Source organism: Prionailurus bengalensis, chromosome A2, assembly GCF_016509475.1.
Source record: "Prionailurus bengalensis isolate Pbe53 chromosome A2, Fcat_Pben_1.1_paternal_pri, whole genome shotgun sequence".
Classification (NCBI taxonomy): domain Eukaryota; kingdom Metazoa; phylum Chordata; class Mammalia; order Carnivora; family Felidae; genus Prionailurus; species Prionailurus bengalensis.
In genome coordinates this window covers 168746096-168767918 of record NC_057348.1, presented here as the reverse complement: position 1 = coordinate 168767918, position 21823 = coordinate 168746096, and the positions used below count along the sequence as shown (strand labels likewise).

General features: G+C 52.4%; 1 protein-coding gene across 1 annotated transcript in view; it reads left to right on the top strand.

The window, feature by feature from the left end:
* Positions 1-21823, top strand: part of VIPR2 (vasoactive intestinal peptide receptor 2) — a 69592-nt gene that overhangs the window by 8086 nt on the left and 39683 nt on the right. Inside the window, exons 3-4 of the mRNA XM_043590067.1 lie at positions 15516-15623; positions 20999-21096. Coding sequence (XP_043446002.1) covers positions 15516-15623; positions 20999-21096 — 206 coding nt within the window. The remainder of the gene's footprint in view (positions 1-15515; positions 15624-20998; positions 21097-21823) is intronic.

Here is a 21823-nt window from a genome sequence, read left to right as displayed (position 1 = left end):
TAGCCTTGGTTATATAAATAATCAATAATCATTTATTGAATTTTCTGAAAGTAATGACTCTAAGTTTACTTTTTACAGGAAAAAAATCTCACTGAGAAAGATTCTACCTTGAATTAAATTTTTATGTTTAGACTCACAACAGGAATCGTAAACAAGAAATCGGTTTCTCGTAAGTGAGATACTTGCACACCTGGAAACCACGGTGATCGCTGATCTTATTTGGAAGAAGAAGCCTATAACCTGAGGTTAAATCCCAGGAAGGGACTTCGAAGTGGGCTCACACTGCACTGATTCAGACCAGGGTCACCTCTGTCCTCCCTTCTAAGACCGGCCCAAGTCCCTTGGTGCTGGTGACCCCAAGGCTCAGCTCAGCGGCTCAACAATGGCCTTCACTGCTTCTGCCTCTTTGCTTCGTGTGTTCCCCTCTAAGCCCAAATTTCTTCCTTCCCCCAGATTCTCACAGGACCAGTGGCATGTTCTCCTGCTCTTCTGGTTGGTGGGAATTGGGCTGTAAAGCTGGGTTTCTTCTCCAGATGACCCTGGCAGCACAAGTTCTGATTCGACTGACGTCCTGTTGTTTCCCATTTGCGCACCCATCACGTGCCGTGTGTACAGGCGGGAGTTTCTGCAGCCTGCTGTCTCTGGGGTCTTTTGCCCTGGCATGAGAGCCCTGTGGAGGCCCCCAGCCCCCCCGCACCTGTGCTCTGTGCACACACGTCAGACAGAGCCACGGTTTCTGCCTGGCGCTGGCTGTCCTGACACGGGGCCAGTGCTGCCATTGGAGGATGGAAGGTATCACTATGGCATGACCCCCTCAGATCCTTGGTGGATTTTCTCCTGCACGGTTTTGATTGTTGGGCAGCCCTTCCTGACAAGGACGTGGAGATTTGAAGGTGTTCAGTTGCAAGGCTTTGTAGGGTTTTCTGGGTCAAGCACCAATTCTGGGGGGCTGCTTTGAAATGCCCTGTGGCCAAGCCTCTGGTCTTGAGCGGCTGCCTTGTATCATGGCATGAGTGAAAATGAGGCTGTCTTGTCATTTGCGGACACATTGGCTGAGTCTGTCTTTCATTAATTTTTTCAGCATGTTTTTATTGAGTGTATACCAGGAAGGAAGGCATGAAGCGAAATTGGATGGAACATGATCACCCCCTCTCGGAACCCCAAATCACGTCCCCAGCGGCATGGGGTGAGCAGGGATAACAGGGCTTTGAGTCAAAAGGCAGTAGGATTTCTGAGGGGAAGCCAGACAATGTAGGCATACAATAACATCAGTTTACTTGGAACCAGAAACTGACAGTGATAGAAAAATGATTAAGGACTTACATCATCTTTACTCAGAGATAAGACAGAGTGAGGGTGGGTGGGAACACTTCCAAGAAAAATTGATGCTTTTTGATAATAAGCTAATTAGTGGCCAGTATTTTGCGAATTTACTACACACACTTTATGCACAGCAGTCCTCCTGTTCAGTGACGTCATGTGTCCTGTGTCAGACCTGGGATGGATTCACTCCCACCTGGCGGCTCCCAGACACCCTGCCACCAGGCCAAGCCCTCTTGCATCTCGGTATTGCTTCTGTCATGACAGTGAGCACACGCCCTCTTGTATTGCAGGCGTCCCTTCTCCGGGTTCCTCAGCCTCTTGGCACAAAGGCTTCTGCTGGAGGGACCCTTCCTTTCTGGCACGGATTGACCTGAGAAGCACAGGCTGTGCGAATTCCACCAGTGAGCAGGGCAGAGGGAGGCACCAGGCATGCTGTGTCCCTGAGAGGCTGGGCCATGTCTCAGGACGAAGGAGGCAGGTGTGCACACGGCAGATGTCAGGGCAGCCCTCCATCCTGATCTGGATCAAGGCACGTCGAAGTATAGAAATGCGAAAGAACATTCTGAGAGTCTCGTCCAAAGTTGGTGGCAGACAGAGCCCAGGTCCCTGGCCTCCTAGTCAAATGCTGTTTTTACAAAGCCATGTTTGGTATCTTAGCGAGAACATGCTTTAGGAAAGGATTTTCCTTCCTCTTTAGTGTCTGCTTCAAAGAGACAGGAGATTCCTTTGACACTACACGATCTATTAGCCGAGACTGTGCCTAAGTCTCTTGAGTGCTCACTTTAACTGTCAGCGTGTTCAGCTGAAGCTACCTCTTTGCATAAGGGATTCCCTCATTTGTGAAATCAGCATTTCCTTTTCTCTGGCCTACAGTGATGGTTTTGAAGTTTCGGGACAGGACCTTGATTGGTACCTTAGTTTCCTCATCACACCCCTGGTGGGGTCCCTCAGTCCTCTGCTCTTCTGTGTGGACATAGGCCTGTCACCGGCTGCTGTGGTCTTTCTGCAGGTGGAGACCGGGAGGTCCGGGATGACAGATCCATGGCCCAGAGCATTCCCAGACGTCTGCACCCCCCTGGGATGGCATGCTTACTGTGACTCAGTCAGCAGTGCTCTGGCAGCCCAAGAGCTACTTCCGAAGACTCCCTCCCTCCTATCCCAGGGAGATATTAACACAGCTTTTTAAATCTGTGACTTCTTCACAGCTCCCTCCTTTCCTGCGGAGAGAGGACAGAGGCCTGTTTGGGAGGGCAGTGGGGGTGCAGCCAGGATGCCTGGTGGGGCCCTGCCCACGTAGCCCCAATGACAAGGGCAGCACGTCCTTCCTACTGCCCCTTCCCCAGCACTTCGGCTCTGTCCTGTGAGCCCCTGGGCTCAGTACCCTGAGACACTAAAAGATCCACGCAAGCCCGTCTGCCTGCTCCTCAGGAGTTCAGAGGAGGGAGTGTTTCCACTGGGGGGCCGGGTGCTGGCTGTGGTCTCAAGCTCCGAGATGCAGGGCGTGGACCAACAGTGAAGGGGAGAGGCACGTGTTGGGAGTGCAGGGCGTCAGCCCGGGGAAGGACTAGGAACAGGGAAAGGAAAACGGAGTTGACCCCCAGCCTGGATTGCTGAGAATAAAGAGCCTACCGAGGGATTCTGGAAAGTGAGCTGCACCTCAGGTAGGCTCTTGGGGCAGACGCTTCTGAGAGGAGTCGTTAGGGTGGCCCTGGGAGCAGAGCAGCCTGCTAAGTGAGTAACATCCCGGGCGGGACATGAAGGTGTCCGCTGTAGGGGAGGAGGGGAAGAGCCGTTGCCACAGATGGTGCAGCCAGCAGCCCAACTGCAGAGAAATGGCGACCGGGGAGGCCCTGGGGGCTGGACGGTGTGAGTCAGCTGCCCCCCAGAAGTGCAAAAGGAGCCGGAGACAGAGCTGAGGGCCGAGGAAGAGGTGCCTTGGGGTGGGGACCACTGAGTCCACATGGGAGCCGAAGAGAGAGGCAGAGGCAGAGGACCGCTGAGCGGGTGGGACTGTGTTTGGCAGAAGGCCTTGCGTGCAGACGCGAGCTCAAGGGCAGAGCTGAAGGAAGAGGCGGGCAGGGAGGACAGGGTGAGGTATCAGGGGCCCCACACTCCCGGGGGGATGGGGCTGAGGAGGTCACCAGACCTGGACCCGGGGCACTGACTGGCAGACACTCGTGGGGACCCTGGCGGCTGTGTCGTACCGGCCCTCGAAACAGCTGCATTTCCCACAGCGGCCGGTCCCAGAGGGAGCTGGAGGCACCCTTGGCTTGGAGGAGCAGGGCCGGGCGTGTCTGTGCTTGGGCTGGTTCTCACACCCAGGGTCACACTCCGCTGTGCGCCTGCTGTGCTGTGTGTGAGGACGATTTGTCACGCTCCTCATAACACTGTTAGATCTATGTCCTGGAACGATCCTGGGAAGTCACCCAAGTCCCGATCATAAATCTGTGGAGGATTATCCTGGGAATAACATGGCAGGAGGCCCAGCATATTAGCCTCTCAGCAGAGCAGTGCCCTGCCCCGCCTGGAGTTCACATGGTCCCGACTTGTCGAAGACATTGGGAGCAAGGCTTTGGAGAATTTTTGACATTTAAGGAAACAGAGGCTGCTTGTAAACGGCGATAACAGCAAACACTTCAGTGAGTGAAAGGCACAAGCTGGTTGACACGATTTAGCACACGCATCAGTTTCCCTAAACCGACACCATTTTAGGGCCTTACACAGGCTTCTGAAGGCAGCCTGAGAGGGTGTGGGTGCTGCTCTGGCCTTTGAGGTGTTGGCGGCCCATCCCTGGGCAGCGGTGCTGACCGGAGGGTCCCACCCACAGGCATCAGATTCACTCAGGCTCAACTTGGAGGACATTCTGATGTTTGGGATTTATTGGATTTGGCATATTTTTAAATTTAAAAAAAAAATTTTTTTTTTAAATTTATTTTTGAGGGAGGGAGAGAGAGAGACAGAGCATGAGCTGAGGAGGGGCAGAGAGAGAGAGAGGGAGACACAGAATCTGAGGCAGGCTCCAGGCTCTGAACCGTCAACACAGAGCCTGATGCGGGGCTTGAACCCATGAACCGTGAGATCATGACCTGAGATAAAGTCGGACACTTAACCACCTGAGCCACCCAGGGGCCCCAAATTTGGCATATTTTTAAAACACGTGAGTTCAAACTTGATCTCTTTTTTTGAAAAATCCTTTTGTTTGGTTAACAGCCTTGGTTAATTCTGGGTTTTGAGTCTTGGTTTAATGTGAGTTTGAGTCCCAGAATATGACTCTCACTAATGGAATCCACCTGCACCACCAACCCCAAAATAAAACTTTCCTGCTTCCAGATGCAAAGTTTCAAAGCGATCTATTATCAAAGTGCCATCCAGCGGCAACGTCGTAGCAAATGGTATTTCCAGACCTTAGTTGTAGTTCACCTCCAGGCTACTGAGAAGGGCATTACTTCATTCAGCACCCTAATTATACAGAATATTGGGGTATCCTGGCATTGTCTGAAAAATAGCTTCCCTGTAAAATATTCCTTGTAGCACCTTAAATGTCTCTGGAGTCCAGGTCGGCTGTGGGACCTGGGTTTTCTACTGTGTAAAATCGAGGTGTCTCACAAGTGACCTACGGAAGCAGTATGGCCCCAGGGCCTCATCCAGGCCTGCTTAGCTGTTTCTTTCAGGGACCTAAGGCTTAGGGACCTGCTTTGTGGACTCGTGCACAAGCCCCAGGAATGATGAAGCACCAGTCCCCAGGTGATGTCTCTGTGGTGTATTCTCCTGCTGTCTTGGTCAAGGCCCTCCTGGCAGAGGTAACTCGTGATAGCGCAGCCTTGGGAACATAGTAGCTGCTCACTAAACACGGGTTGAAGAAATGAATACTTGTTACTGCAGATGATAAGAGGGCGTGGCTCATGTCAGCTACAAGCCTGTTACATCACGAAGAAAGTGCAGGCTGTTGGTTAGACAGTGTGTTGTTTCGTTTCTGCCTCCACGGACAACAGACAGCTAGGTTGTCACCATGCCCCAAGCTTGTTCTATCAACTTGTCTTCCAGACCCTTCCGGGAACACGCTTCTGGCGTGTGCTTGTCTTTCACCTACACTGATGGTCTGTGAATGTCCAGAGCACATTCATTAGTCCTGAAGAGTTACTGCATTGGCTACGTCCCCTCAAAAGGCCCCTTTCTGCTGTGCTGCCAGTAAGCATTATTTTCATCATTCCTGATTGCAACATTGTAAAAACATTTGTTAATGTCTATTCACTTTTGAAAGAGACAGAGCATGAGCAGGGGAGGGGCAGAGAGAGAGACACAGAATCCGAAGCAGGCTCCAGGCTCCAAGCCGTCAGCATAGAGCCCAACGCAGGACTTGAACCCGTGAACCGTGAGATCATGACCCGAGCCAAAGTCAGACACCTAACCGACTGAGCCACCCAGGCGCCCCATGATTGCAGCGTTTTTAAAGCAGCATTTAGCACCATACCCAGCTTAGCAAATGCATGGATGTGTCTTGCCGTATCTTACTGGTAAATATTTTAAGAACAAACGATGTAAATATGCATCCTTAGAACAAGAGAAAGAAGGAATCCCTCATCTAGTAAGATTTGATCATCACTTTTCGGGCTCAGATTAACTAGGGTTCTACAGGACTTAGCGTAACAGGATATTTGTAATTGGCCCCCGAACTGGCAACGTGCAAAGATACATACAAGGAGGAAACCAGAAACCGAGGGAAGGACTGGTGGGAAAATTTAGGAGTGGGAAGTGTGTTTTGGAGCCTCTAGACCCAGTGGCAGGTTTACCGGTGATTCTGTCCACTGTCCACAGGGCTGGGAGTCTGGACCTGCTGGGCATCTCCAGGCAGCTTCCTTTGGACTTTGTCAGCCACACTGGGGAGCCTTGTTTACAGTAAATGCTGAGACGAGCCCAGCACGAAGTGTTCTCTGCTTCTGGCAGTGCTGGAGGGAGGACTCTACCCTCATGCACCCAAATGTCTCTACCTCATGCACCCTGAGCTCAGGCCACAGAGACCCTGGGGTCCTTCCTGTGCTGTGTGCTCAGCTCAGGCTCCTGGGAAGCCCTGACTTGAGTGTCGGGAAGTGGTCTCTGTGTGTATGGGGGTGGTCTCTGAGCAGAAAGGCAAAGCTGGGTAGGGAGGAGAGTGTTAAGTTGTTGCCATTTCTGCCCATTGAAGACTCCAGAAGCAGAATTCGGTCTGAGAGCAGAAATTACAAGTAGCCCAGTTTTGACTGCAGGACATGGGACAAATCTTACAGTGGCCTGAGGCCCCGAGGTGGGAGGGTTACTTGATGATGTGCTGACCGCCACTGGGAGAAATTAGAGGGTCCAGAGCTGCCCGTTGGGGCTACATCTGGTCCTTTGAATCCTGGGTGCCTACCAGTATGTGGCGTCTAGAGTGAGGGGAGAATGCTGGTCACAGAGTCTTCCTGGCTCTGGGGCTCTCGGAGACTTGTGTGTGTGTTCACCTGTTCGTGAGCACCTAGCAGGAAAGGAAAAGCTCGTGTCCCCTCAGTGAGCCTGGTGCAGCACGGCCCTGGGGCCAGCTCTGTGGGGCCAGCAGGCAGGGGCTGGGCAGCAGTCGGCTTGTCTGGGGATTCAGGTCAGAACAAATGGCTGTGTTCACAGACAAAGCACTGTGTACAAAAGGTTTCTTCCAACTAAACTGGTGAGTCATTCCAGTGAACTTTCAGTTCTTTAAATTGATAATAGGCATGGAGGGGGGCTGGAAATGGGAAACAGATCAATGACTTTGATGACCAAAAGGAAGAGACCATTACATAAGAATTTTAGAGCTCAGAGGATCTATGGAAAGCTCCTAGGTGGCTGCCAAGCCATGCCTGTCGGGACTCCTCCAGTTCTCATTCGGATGGGAGGGACTGAGAACACAGTTCACACGGCCCAGGCATTCCTGGTGGCAGGCCGCATGGTGAGGCCGCATGTGCTGCGGGGCTCTTGTCTCAGCTTTTGTCTGGTTCATCCTTGCCCTACAGGAACAGAGTGCAAAGCGGGGCTCTGTCTTCAGTCAATAACAATGAGTGAGCCCACTGAAAGCAAAAGGGAGTAGCTGCTTTGGAGGCGTTTTCAGGGCCTATGGGATGAGTCCCCATGAGGGCACAGGCCACTGCCTCATCCCTGAATTCGTCCTTGTCCTCTGCCCAGGAGCCGGCCTGCAGGGACCAGGGGCTGTGGCTGAGAGACAGAAGCCCTGTCCGACTGCACAGGGAAGGAGGGGGTGGAGGTTTCCACCAAGAGAGGCTCTCAGCCTTCCAGACACACTGGGCACATCTGCCCCTTGCCCGCCCAGCCCTCGCTGCCCCTGCCACACCACAGGCCGCTGGCTGCCCATATCTGATCAGGAAACCAGACTGTGCCTCAGCCCGCAGTCATCAGAAACTCGAGGGGCACAGCCTGCATTTCCCACTGGGCAGGCACGAAGGGACGGCACCCTCTCAGATCAGGTCTGGCACAGGCATATCAGCGCACGGTTTAACAAACGTGAGAATTGTGAGTTTCCCTGCATGCTGCACGCTAGACTGTTAGGAGAGGAACGTGGGCACAGTGTCTCCCTTCTCCTCTTTCGTGGGCTCATCTGACGTGGAAACATGCTTCCAGTGGGTGTAGAATGCACACCTGGAAAAATACGTAGAATTTTAAAGACATATTTCAGTGAGGTGCTTTTACTGTGACCTTAAGTACTGAGAAGTTCTCAGTGGACAGATGCTGGGGCAGTGGGATTTGATGAGGGCTTGGGTGTGTTCCCAGTGGGTCTCATGACCTGAGACAGTCTCGCAGCCTCTTGAGGTAGGACCTCCCCACCGCACAGCAGTGTTTCCCAGATGAGCTGTGAGTCTCTTCCCGATAACAAAATTTTGCGTCTTTTAGAACGATTGTCCCACTGACCCTCTGAACAGTCACGTTTCCTACTTTCTTTTTGTCCCTGGCAAAGCATTGGTACTTATTTTGAGGGACCGATGAGGGCAATGACAAATGGAGTGAGAGGTGACATTTGTTTTTAAAGTGCTTTTTCCTATTCGGAGATGTCCGGTGATTAATCTGGCCTGAGTCACCCCAGACCAAAATACAGGCCACAGGGGCTGCAGGGGAGCGGCCCCCCGGGGCAAGCCCTGCAGAGGCCCCACACCCCCGGGCAGAGCCGCCTGCCTGGCACTTCCAGGGACTGCCTCATGGGCTGCTGCCCCCAAGACTGGGCCCCCTGGCTGTCGACACCCCACCCTGCTTAAGTCCCTAACACACAGAGGTTGTGTGGGCCAGGGGTTCAGGCTCTTGTGCCTGCCTCTTCCTCTGTGCCATATACACCAGTGGCCTTTTGGGGTTTTGGTGACACAATGAGTTCACGTGTCCAGAGTGTTGAGGGCAGTGTCTCGCCCACAGGAGGTGTTCTCTCGGTCAGCTCTGCCACCATCACCACTAACACTGTGGCCCCGTCTGTTTCTCTTAGTGGCCACATCTGAGGGGCTGGTTGTCGGGCTCAACTCCTGGGTTTGTGGAGGTGCAGAGGAGGGGCGGGCACTTCAGCACCCTTAGGAGCGCGTGAGGCGCTGTCCCTGCCTGGTGAGCACCCTCTTGCCTCGTAGCCTCTAAATTTTCTGCCCGGGGCGATGTCGGGGATCACTTCCACTTTGCAGAGGGGCAAACTGAGGTTTAGAAAAGTTAAGCACGTGCTCGTGGTCAGAACCAGATGTGCTGTTTTTCTAGTCTTTCTTGAGCGAGGTTTAAAAACTAAAAAGTAAATGAAAACTCAGCATCTGTCATGAAAGCCCTTGGATTTGAAGGTGTGTTTCCACTGCGGGCTGAGGATCCCAGACGGAGGCCTTTCCCCTTTGCCCCTCCTGCCTCTGTTATTAAGTACTTTTCAGTGTCTCCCCCCACCCCCATCTTCTCATGCACATGAACTCTCAAGCCACCCGCACGACAGAGGCAGGGACCAGGACAGAGGACCCGTCTCTGTCTCACTGCATCAAAACCGTTTCTTTCACGTGTTCACGCAGATGGGCTCGGCTGACAGCGTTTCATATACAGCTTCTGGAAGCCAGTAAAATGGTTCCTAGCAGAGTATGCCTCCACAGCCAACCCACTGAAATTCCTCTTCTGGGACTTTGCTCAGGATTCAGGCAGTGGGGACGGCAGAGAAGTCCACCCGCAGAAACTGCCCCTGGAGAGGCGCGGGGCTCCCACCTGGCGAATGCCCAGTTAACAGGGAAGAAGAAAGGCTCCTTGGTCAGCAGCCGTTGTGCCCACTGAGGGAGCTCTGGGCAGGCCTCCCAAGCTTCCCTGCAATGTCTGATTCCGGAAGAAGCTTTGCTGCTCGTGACTTTAAACTTACATTGAGTTTTTGAATGCCGGAAGTTATTGGTAATGTTTACTCTTAAATGTGGAGGGAGGCATACTGCCAACCAGTGCCCAGCCAGAAACAGTTTTCTCTTTCTCTCCTCTCCCCACTCACCTGTTCCTGCGGCCCACCCCTCACTCTGTCTAGAGCCCGGAGACTCAGAGGACAAGGCCTCCCGATGCAGGTCTCCCAGCCTCTCCTCCACAGGCAGGGCTGCAGCCAGTGAGTACCACCCCCCCGACCCCCGTCACTACTCACTGCTTCCTGGTGCATGCTGGAAAATGGGCCTCCATCGCTCTGTGAATGTGGGAACCTCACAGTCCATCTCTAAGAGCCGGGCCCACCAGGGTTTCCTAAGCTTCTCTCTCTGGGAGTTGGTATTTGTGAGGGACAGGATTCTCTCATGGTCGAAAGGTAGATGGGTCGGGGCATGGCTACTGCCCACAGTGCCCCAGGAACCTCACACAGAGAGGGCAGTATCCGTGTGTGTGGCCGTGGTCACAGCCTCGTCTGAAACATAAATCCTGATGTTTGCTGCAGGAGCACTGACAGGCATCCCTCTGTGCACATGTGCAGGTGCGAAGGGACTTGTCTGCAGTGGGTGGGTCACAGCTGTGTGGACGAAGCACAGCCTCACAGGCCTCCTTCCTACAGAAAGTGTGACATGACAGGAGTGAGATTCACGTTGTGCTTTCCCTAAAAATTCGTTGGTGTTTATGTCATTGAGATAATGAGAAAAAAATCCAGAAGTCAAACAACACAGGCACCGTCATCTGTGAGAGTTATGACTTGCCTGGAAATATTTTAGAAAATTTGGTAGAAGGATTAGTTTCCTCTTAATCATGGCAGATTCCTCCCCACGTGGTAAGACTCTGCCCTCTGACGAGATGATCTCAAGAAGGTTGAGCTACAGGTGCCTCCTTAGAGTTCGGTTCTCTGTGCCCGTGTTTCCAGCACATCCACGTGAACGTGTTCTAACAGCAGCCTTTCCTGAACGCTGTTCACCAATGTCCTGTGTGTACCCCATTGACAATGCTATGAGGTTTAAGAAAAGTCTGCAGGCCGCACACGTGGAGGGTCAGTTTTTCCAAGGTGCTGAGTCTAGAGTGCGGTTTACGTTGGGCACCTGTACTTGCTCTTCCCTTGAAATTGGCAGGTTCGCCCCAGGCAACTTGGCCAGGCTCCTGGCGAGGGCTCTCCCTGCCCACCTGTCACCCCCCTGCAGCCTCTGGGACACTGTGCAACATACAAGTGCCCCCTAAAGCTGTCACTCACCCTACTGCTCCATGAAATAGCATGCAAGCTGATGGAGAGCCACGGAAGCCCTTGTCTCTGAGAAAACTAGCGTGTGCGCTCTGGGAAGACTAGGAAAAGCAAGGTGCCGAACAGTGGTAGAGTTGGAGGTGAGAATGGCAGCTGGGGTCAGCTTTGGAAATCTAGTCTGGAAGGAGTCTGTCGGCCAATGTCCAGACTTTCAAAGTGGGAATCCTAGACAGACTTCAGGGTATGTGTACTCAGGAGAGACTCTGCAAAGCCCAGTAGGCAGGCCCATGCTCAAAGGAAAGGCTTTGGCTATATGTTCCAAGTGTAAGTAATAAACATACACTTTTGCGTTTTATTTTTTCTTTATTAAAGCTTATTTATCTTTGAGGGACAGAGAGAGACAGAGCGCTAGCAGGGAAGGGGCAGAGGGAGAGGGAGACACAGAATCCGAAGCAGGCTCCAGGCTCTGAGCTGTCAGCACAGAGCCCGAAGTGGGGCTCAAACTCCCAAACCTCAAGATCGTGACCTGAACCAAAGTCGGAGGCTTAATCGACTGAGTCACCCGGCACCCCTGTGTTTTAGGTGTTTTTTTCCCTAGCTTTTCAGTTCAGCAAGCTACTAACCATCACTTAAATGAGAGGGCTTCTTCCACATCTCTTTGGTGGTTTTGAAAGACAGAAAATATTTGCGTGATAAGTGGAAAATACATTTTTTACCAAAAAGTCTCACATATTTCTTCATAGAATATTTCAGATAATGTGCGTGGGCACTCTTGGCTGATAAACCACCACAGGGAGACAGTCTCACCTGTCCGGACTGGCTTACCTTCAGCACTAGAGTACAGATACAGCAATGACGGGCTCCATTTTCTCTCTTCGCTTTAAGCTTCTTGATAGTTTGGAAGAGTGGCTTTTAGGGTTTGGTGGCTTCCTTTAACTAGAGCTCCGAGAGAACTTCTGTGAAGACAGCCGTGTTTTCCACCTGAGCTGTGATGTCACAGCCACAAACCGCGCCTGGCCGCTGAGCTCCAGTTTGAAATCAGCTACTGCGACTGAGGAACTGAATTTTTATTGTATTTAGTCTTGACTAATTTAGATTTAAATTTAAATGGTCACACGTGGCAAGGGGTTGCCATACTGGAAAGTGCAGCTCTGGGACTTCTCAGTTTTATAGCAATGTACCCTCTGGGTTCATTTTCTTTTAATTATTGTTTTAGCGAAAACTGCTGGCTTTTGTTAAATAACAATGGTTGATAGCAAGTTTCCAGCCAGGTTCCTGACTTTGCTTGCACACTGTGTTTAACCATCTCTAATAGTACTTTCTAATTTAAACAAGCGGTCTTTGTCCTATTAAAGTGTCCTATATTATTTTCTTATTTGGAGTTTTTGACCATCAGGAATGGTTGCTAACTTCTGTCGGGTAACCTTTCAGAGTCTATTTGATATGCACAGGCTTTTCCTCCTTTCAGAGGGACTCGACTTTTTCGTCATCATCTTAAATACCAAGGGCCACTACGAGTGCATGACAACAGTAAGCTCCCCGTGCAGGCCTGATTGACTGCCTCCCCTGGCCGCTGTGTCTTAGACAATCCACACTGCTCATCATTGTTCAGACTAGTCTCTGCTCCCAAATGTAATGTCTTCGTTCATACTGTTCTTTTATTGGGAATGGCCCCGCCTGTCACACTTCCGTCCCTCCTCCAATCTGTCCTCCAGTGGTCACGTCGCAATTGTCGGTTTGCATTATTATGATCACAGCTGACCACGTAACAGTCAATATTTCCTTTCTTGTCTAACTTTATGCTTTTCCTGGAACAATAAGTGCCTGGCTTTTCTATTCCTTCATTTTCTATGTATCTATTGGTAATTAGGCATCAAACTTTGTACCAGAACAACAAAATACTCTCAAGACTATTGGATAACGTGAGGTTATCATAAAGTGCCATTTCTTCCTTAGAGCCCTCTCCTCCTGGGCCCCCCACCCTCCTGCCCCAGTTGGCCTGGCTGGTCTGGGGCCTCCCATGGTCCTGTTCCAGTTAGGTGGCAAAAGTCAGCCTCCACAAACAACTGATGGAGGAAGGAAGGATGGAAGTCTCAATGCTCAGAAGTCACACTTGACGTGATCCTCTCGAATTCAGTCACCCCGCGCCCGGCGTCCTGCGTCCGGGGCCCCTCCAAGGCGCAAACACCGCCTTCCTCTTGCTTCTCGCCCTGCTGTGGGTGCTGCCTCATTACTTAGCACATGTATGCTTTTGATCTTCAAAGTTTATCGACATCTCTGGGTGCAGCCCCTTCACACTTGTGGGTGTCATTGCTGTGAGATTGGGAAGCAGGAGAGAGAAGCCATGGACGCGTCACTGGCGGTCTCCGGCCCTCAGACTCCCCACAGGTGTGGATGCCTCATCACCAGCCTGCCATCCTCCTGCACCCCGGCCCCAGGGCCGGGCAGACGGCTCTCCCCGCTCACTGTAGGTGGGAAGGCCACCACAGCCTCTGAGCCCTGCACTGCCCGCTACACGTGGGTCCAGTAAATGCACAAATAAAGGGACGGCTTGCCAGTGATTGAAGGGATTGACCCATCAGACTCTAGGTACTTAACTCAAATCTTACTATAATGGGAAAAGTGACTGAAATGAACCCGTGGATTTAATATGTCTCCATTAAGATTTCATTATTTAAGCAGAAATTTGTCATTTCTGTGGTGAGGACGGTTGAACCTTCACAATGACCAATGGCCAGTGGTCTGACCAATGGTCAGAACACACTGCTTTCCCGACGGTGGAGAGGCTCGGCCACTGCTGTGTTTCCCTGGAGACCTGGACACCTTCATTTCCCCCTCGTTGGAGCTCTGTTGGGAACCCCGGCCCTGACCTGCCTCATCCAAGGCTCAGCAAGCTCCTGCTCTCCTGTGCCGGCGTCCGGAGGTGTCATGGGTGGTGTCACTGCAGGGCCACTCCCTGCCCTGGTCTGTTCAGCCCAGGCACAACGTGGAGTAGCTAGTGACTCATTTGTACTTGATGACTTATTCTGAATATTTCTTTAAGAACAATATTTTCCTCACATGTGTAAGGACATTAATATAGTATGAATGTATTACTCATTTAATCATTGGTATCTAATTAAATTTTTAGAATGAATGTATTTTCATTTTTCTTTTATTTTTTAAAATTAAAAAAAATTTTTTAATGTCTTTACTTATTTTTGAGACAGAGAGAGACAGATCATGAGCAGGGGAGGGGCAGAGAGAGAGGGAGAGACAGAATCCCAAGCAGGCTCCATGCTGTCAGCACAGAGCCCGACGCGGGCCTCAAACTCACAGAGGAGTGAGATCATGACCTGAGCTGAAGTAGGATGCTCAACCTACTGAGCCACCCAGGCGCCCCATTTTTATTTTTAAAACTTCTAGAAAGTATTTTTATCTGCAAAACTTGATTTATACCCAACTTATCAGAGGCATCTGCATTCTTGAGCTAAAACACTCCTGTGTTTGAACCAAGAATGTAAATACTTCATTGGTGTTTTTGTACAGTTCCTGTGCAGGACTGGATGGCATGTCAGAACTGTTGTTTGTTTGTTTTTACCTAGGCTAGCACCTCCAATATTGAAGTTAATACAGTATCAGTACCTGGGACTTGTAGTAAAAAGCCTTGGGTTCAAATGTGGATTGTCATGGTTTGTGTGACGTTGAGAGGTCATTGCCTTTCACCTTGGATGATTGGCACGTTTGTATCCTTGCACAGGGTGTGGTGGTTGCTAAGACCCTGTAAGAGATCTGGAGAATGGCTTAAGCCATAACATTATACAAATTAGGTTATTTGATAACTGCATGAGGGTAACCTAAGATTTCATCACATAGATGTCATCTTGACTATTAAAATCAAGTAAATCTTGGGGCACCTGGGTGGCTCAGTCAGTGAAGCGTCCAACTTCGGCTCAGGTCATGATCTCAAGGTTCATGAGTTCGAGCCCCGTGTCGGGCTCTGTGCTGACAGCTCAGAGCCTGGAGCCTGTTTCAGATTCTGTGTCTCCCTCTCTCTCTGACCCTCCCCCATTCATGCTCTGTCTCCCTCTGTCTCAAAAATAATAAACGTTAAAAAAATTTTTTTAAATCAAGTAAATCTTATCAAATATTTAAATGTGCAAATTATCCTTGAAGTCAGATTCCCTAAAAGCAGAAGTACGCCTTCATCCAGGGGACCCTAAGCCTTCAAGAGTACCCATATTATACCACTGGGGGAAGCACCTCAGCAGGAGAGAAGTAACGATTCTATTAAAGTTCATCAGTGCACATTGCACATTGGATTACTCAAATACTTTCTACCACACATCTGGTTATTTCTCCAAACCTGATTAAAACGAACACAGACGTTAACTATATTCTCAGCAATTCTGTTGGTGCAAACTTGTTTCACAAAAAGGTAATTTGCAAGATAGTTACCTAAGTAAGGGACTATCTACTTGCAAAGCCTTTGAACAGATGTGCTCCTGCTGACCTAGGCATCCCCCAAGCAGCCTCGCGGATGCTTCCGTTGCACTGGTTAGTCCTTCTTACACTGTCTCTCTCCTCCTAGCCTGCACTGGCGTCTGGGACAACATTACGTGCTGGCGCCCTGCGGACGTAGGCGAGACTGTCACAGTACCCTGTCCTACAGTGTTCAGCAATTTTTACAGCAAACCAGGTACCGTCTGTCAGCGTTGTGTCTAAACCCCCGCAGAGGCTATGGGCTGGCTTCTCCATGGAAGGCAGCAAGAAGCAGGCTCCTTGGCCTCCTTTATTGAGTCAGGGAACAGCTGTGCCATCATCTACTGAGCTGGTTTGAGGAGCAGGAGGATGAGAAGCTTCTTGCCAGGTCAGCCACCTCAAGGGAAACAGCAGGGGAGAGCAGGCCCGAGACAAGCATGGACGAGTGAGCCTGATACGGGAGCGCCCCAAAGGGGGCGGACGGCAATGCAGACGAGGAGCCACTGGCTTCAGGCGCCGAGGAAAACATCCGTGCAGTCCTGTGCCTCCCTGCCACTCGTGGGTGTCCGTGAGCCATCAGAGAGCGTCCTCCAGATGCTTTGAGGCGCCCTGATGCTCAGGGACAGTGGCCAGGCTTTCCTCGAGCCCAGAAGCAGTCTCTCGTCCACAGGAAACATCTTGCTCATTGGACCGAGCTCAGCTCCCAGCTCCCACTTTCTGAACCGGCTCCATGTGGTCAGAAGACCCGCTGTCTCTCTGTCTCCAGGGTCCGGAGGGGCTGGCAGGGCTGGGGTGCCACCGGTCCTGCGCCTTTGCTCTCCGCACGCTGCCACAACATCTCTTGGCTTGTTCCCAGGAAGGTGGTTGTGCTGTGCTGTGCTGTGCTGTGCTGTGGTTTTTGTTTTCTCTTGTAAAGGATCCAGACTTTTATAACATGAAGAAATCTATCTGGAAGAATAGAAAAGAGGAGATACATCTGGAAATCAGAAAGGCAGGATACTTTCAAGCACTGTAGAGAATTTATTTTCATCTTGAGCAAGCGTTACAGGGTAAAAACTCTTGAGAAGTAGAATTGTTGAAACACTTCAAGCAGAAATTTGTGGCACAGGTTGGGATGGAGGAAAAGAAAGGTTTCCTTTTATCCCTGTGACTTGCAAGGTGAGACTCTTCCTGAGTTAGTCAGTGAAGGAGTTTGAGGGGACTTGGGGTCATACCTGCATAAGCAACTTTGGTCATCTTCAAGTCAGAAAAACTAAATTATTTTAGAAAATCTAAACTCTAAAAAATATCCTATCTAGTCAATAACATTTGTACTGAATGATTTGGACTATAAATATTCTCCCAGAAATCTCAAATGAATTGGCATAGACTTAGGCTTCCCCTAATAGATGGTAGGTTCTAAATGCCTCCAGGGGGCAGCCGGGGGTTGCACACTGGAGAGCACAAGAGCTCTGATTCTGGGCCACCTGTTGTGAGCGCCTAACCTCTGCCAGAGGGGAGCCACCTGGGGCACCTAGCCCAGGTCAGGCTAGAATGGGCCACCTGTTGTGAGCACCTAACCTCTGCCAGAGGGGAGCCACCTGGGGCACCCAGCCCAGGTCAGGCTAGAATCTGGCTCTGCTATGAGTCATTGTGCTGCTATGGAGAATGAAGACTCCGTGTCTGCCTTGGGTTAAATGCTTGATGCTCTTTTTTTTATCCAAACAGGGAGCATGACACTGCCTTGCTGCTGTGGGGAGATCTCTACTACTAGGGAATTCTCCTGAGTCTGTATAAAACAGCTAGGTGATCTGAAAAGTATATGCATCCCCTTATTTAACTGGTCGCAAAACATGTGAATCATGAGGCACTTACACAGACTGTCGACAAATTGTGGTCCACATGGAGTGCAGTCTCCAGGAGTGTTGGACAGAGTGTGGGCCTTAGAGAAACGTGAACATAATCCGGAGCTGGGGGCTGAGTAGGGCTGGGGCTGGGGCCGACAGGCATTGGATGGCAATGGGCGGAGGCCCCAAATAGGAAGTTTGGCAGGGATAAAGTGTGGTCTTGAAATACAGTTAAGAACCAGTAGGGCTTGAATCTGTATGTTACTTCCCAGTTAGCAGAAAGCACTTAGAATGTGATAGTTGCTCCCACAGTGACCTGTGGGGAGAGCCAGATCATAGAGTGACTTGTGACTGTTTCGGCCCATAGACCCAGATGCTCAAGAGACAGATCTGTGCTTTCATGAAAATTGTTTTCTCTTCTGAGCTCTCCTACCTCCAGTAGCGGGAAATTGGGTGGGCTCTCTAGATGATGTCATGGCAACCAGCACCTTGCTGTCTGCTGTCCTCATGCTGCATGAGCTCCAGGGTCCGTGGGAGGCCCCTCTGAGCTGTGCTAGGATATGGGGTGCAAATCCACTCCCACAGGCCAGCAGAGTGACAGGAAAGCTGTGGGGACTCAGTTTAGCACCGAGGATGAATCTTTAAAAGGGACAGCGGCAAAGCATCAAGTGAAGGAGGCAGGCAGGCTCGTAGACTAAGGTTTGTTCTGAAGAGTTGACCCCTTAGGGCATGGTGGTTCCTGCTCACTTAGCGCTTCTCCAGGGCAGGGAGACAGTGGGTGTGACTGCATCGGAGGGAAAGCCCAAACAGATGGACAACAAAATGGTCCAGAGCACAGGCCCTGCAGCCAAGCAGCCTGGCTCTGAGTTCTGGCTCTGCCGACTTGTCCCGGGGGGACAAGAGTGAGTCCCAAAACTAGCTAGGCCTTGGGGTTGTGGTCAGACCTTACCCTGAGGGCTGTGGAGCCTAACGCAGTGCCTGCAACACAGAGCTCACAATTGGGAGCTGCTCTCACATCAGACTGGGTCGTCTGGAGGGCAGGGACCCCCACGCCCCAATAGGCACAGTGCTCCCCGTGCAGGCAAACTCACCCTCCCTGCCTCTGCAGACGACCAAGGACCCTCACAGACTTACACCCAGTGAGCTTATAATCAGCTTTGGGGAGCACGCGAGAGCGACACTTGTTACCGCTCTGCTGAGGGCGCCAGGCATGGCTGCTAAACTTGGGGCTACAGCAGGAAGAGTTCACAAAGACTGGGAGGTCCTCACAAAGTGGTGGGGGTTCCCACCGAGCAGATGGTCCCCACAGAGTCAGGGTGGGGAAGAGGTCCACTCACAGAGGAGGGAGAAGGAGGTCCAAGCTCCTGAGTCATAAAGCTGTGGCTTCCCCTCTTTTCCTATATGTTCCCACTCTTACCTCCCTGGACTTTCTCTTACCTCCCTGGACTTTCTCTCTTCTCCCCAGGCCCCCTCCCACCTCCCAGCCCCTCACTCACCTCCCCAGGCCCCCTCCCACCTCCCAGCCCCTCACTCACCCCCCCAGGCCCCCTCCCACCTCCCAGCCCCTCACTCACCTCCCCAGGCCCCCTCCCACCTCCCGGCCCCTCGCTCACCCCCCCAGGCCTCCTCCTACCTCCCAGCCCCTCACTCACCCCCCCAGGCCCCCTCCTACCTCCCAGCCCCTCACTCACCCCCCCAGGCCTCCTCCCACCTCCCAGCCCCTCGCTCACCTCCCTAGGCTCCCTCCCACCTCCGGACCCCTCTCTCACCTCCCTGGTCTCTCTCTCACCTCCCAGCCCCTCACTCACCCCCCCCCCCAGGCCTCCTCCCACCTCCCGGCCCCTCGCTTACCCCCCCAGGCCCCCTCCCACCTCCCAGCCCCTCACTCACCCCCCCCAGGCCCCCTCCCACCTCCCGGCCCCTCTCTCACCTCCCAGGTCTCCCTCCTACCTCCCGGCCCCTCGCTCACCCCCCTCCAGGCCCCCTCCCACCTCCCAGGCCCTTCTCTACACATTGCTGCCTCAAGCATTTCCTGGAAGCATGCCTTCTGCCTCTGCCTCCAGGTGTCTTCCAGGCAAAATGGAGAACCTGTGTGGGATCTTGACATTTCAGTGTCTTCTTTAGTGTTTGCTGTGTATTAATGAGGAATGACTGGCTCAGTGCCCACTCCTGGCCGCATCCGCAGAGCTCAGGCACAGGTCCCAAGAGCTGGGCAATGAGGGCCAGACAGCAGGTGTGCTGTGCAGACGAGGAGACCACTGCCTGGGATTGGAACAGGGCCCCTCACCTGTCGGCTCAGGTCCCCCACCTGTGACGTAGGACCACTAAAGGGCCCCCATGTAGTCTCAGGGTTAAATGGGGGCCTGGGCACCAAGCCTGGCATACAGCAGGAGCTCAGCGAGCCACATGCAGCCACAGCCATTCCCACTGCTGTTCTGATTCCTGACTCTGGGCAGATCTTTGTCTCCTGTGGGCCTGTCTCCCTATCTATAAAATAGGTCAGTGGGGCGTCATCTCTCAGGACTCTGTCTTGCCTCCACTCCCTACTATGGTCCCTGCCCTCCAGCTGCCCCCAGACTCCCCTGGGACACCCTCTGGAGCTGGAGCAGGAGGAGGGTTGGGGGCCTGGAGTCAGAAAAATGCACGGAACGGTGGTGTTGGAGAGCGACCCGGCAGCATGAGCCCAGGTGATGCTGCCGGGGGCTTTGCTGAGACCCCCTCCCCACTTGCCAGCAGGTCAGGGTCTGGGCCCTCCCACCTGCCTCCACACGGCATGCCAGGAATCGCTTACACATATTATCACCTCCATGTGAACGCGCTTTGCTTTCGATTTTGTCTGATTAATAGATCAAAGCGGGTGAACACGTAGGCTGCCCTGGGGTTGACAAAGTAAGGAGTTTTTGAGTTCGAAAACCTATCTCTGCGGCTCAGTCGTTACAGAACCTCGGGCAGGTGACGGAACCCTCAGAATCTCATTTCTCAGGTGAAACGGGAGCAGTCATGCCCACCAAGTCTGCCTTACAGTCTTGGCTCGTGTGAGTGGAAAGATTTGCTGGGGCTGTGAGTCACAGAGGACGCTCTGGGGGGTCAGCTGCTGGTAGGGATCACCAAGGCAGGAAGGGCCTCCCGGGCTCCAGCCTCCCAAAGCCCACCCAGTGAGCCCCAGCCCCGCCTGCCCCCGTCACAGGCCACCAGTGCCCAGCCCTGATTTCACTCATCACCACTCAATGACTGCGGTCACCTGCTGAGGACACTTTCATTTCAGTAGCCTGAGGGAACATTGCATCCCTGAGTTTAACATACACGTTTACATTAATTAGGAGCAAAAAAATGGTACTGTAAGATCAAAACTGCCTTTACCTTATGTGATTTAAATCTTACACCCACAGTCTCTTCCTCCAACATCAGTGGTCAGTGGTGCCTGCCCGTGCTCCCTGGTCACTGTGCCCGGGGCAGCGGAGTGAGGGTGGACTGGGATAGCGGGCTCTGGAATGGTCCGTCACTGGGCAGAACACAAGTTGTCCACTGTGCTCCGTAATGATAACACTAGACATTGCAGCCATCACCGGCATAGCTACGGGCACCACCACTGTGCTTCGCGACACAGAAGCTCTCCCTTGAGCCACCGAGGCCCTGCACAACCCAGGTTTCATGGGTGGGAAGCCCGGGCAGGTGAATGCACATACCTCCAAACACTGCCTACGCTGTCGCTGCTAAGGCCGCTGTCGTGGACCCACAGACCTGACACCTGAACTTTACCTTCTAGGAAACATAAGCAAAAACTGCACAAGTGATGGGTGGTCAGAGATGTTTCCAGATTTCATAGACGCATGTGGCTATAATGACCCTGAGGACGAGAGCAAGGTAAGGGCCCCTGCATGGTTCCCTGCACATTTCAGCCCCTTTTCCAGAAGTGCACACGAAACAGCGTCCATTTGCTACCCTGCGAGAATTGTGCAGATTTCCTTTCCTCTACTTCTTAACGGCCCTATTTCAGTTCTGCGTCAGGCACTTGGAGTCATTTCTTCTTCTGCCATTGTGGAGGCGGAAAGCCTGGCTCTCTTCGCCTACCTTCAGTGTGTCTGAGCGGCACTGCCCGCCTGAAGTGAGCTTTAACGAGCATCCGTTCCCCCGATGAGTTTGAGGCTTTGCCACAACGTGGGCTCTCAAGCAGCCCCGCGGCAGTTTTGTGACCCCGAGCCAGCAGCAGGGGACGGAACTGGGCATAGAGGGTGTTTGCAAACCGAGAGGGAGCATGTCTGTGGCCAAGTGCCCAAGTCGCGCTGGGGGCTGCGCTGGGGGCTGCGCTGGGGGCCGGCATGGTGTACGGGGGCCGTGGCGGTGTGCTCAAGATGACCCCTTTCTGAGAATGCGATCACTTAAATGATGTGTCAAATCAAGTCCGCTCAACTCTGCTCGGGGTCCTGTCTGTGGGCTCAGCCCACAGCCCCAGGGCTGGCGTCGCTGTTCTTTCCGGAACACTCACTCTGCAACATTGTACCACTGTAGTCTTACTCTGTGTACCACCAGGAAACCAGATCGCTGTCCTGCCCCTTGGGCTACATTCACTCACCCCTGACGCCATACGGAC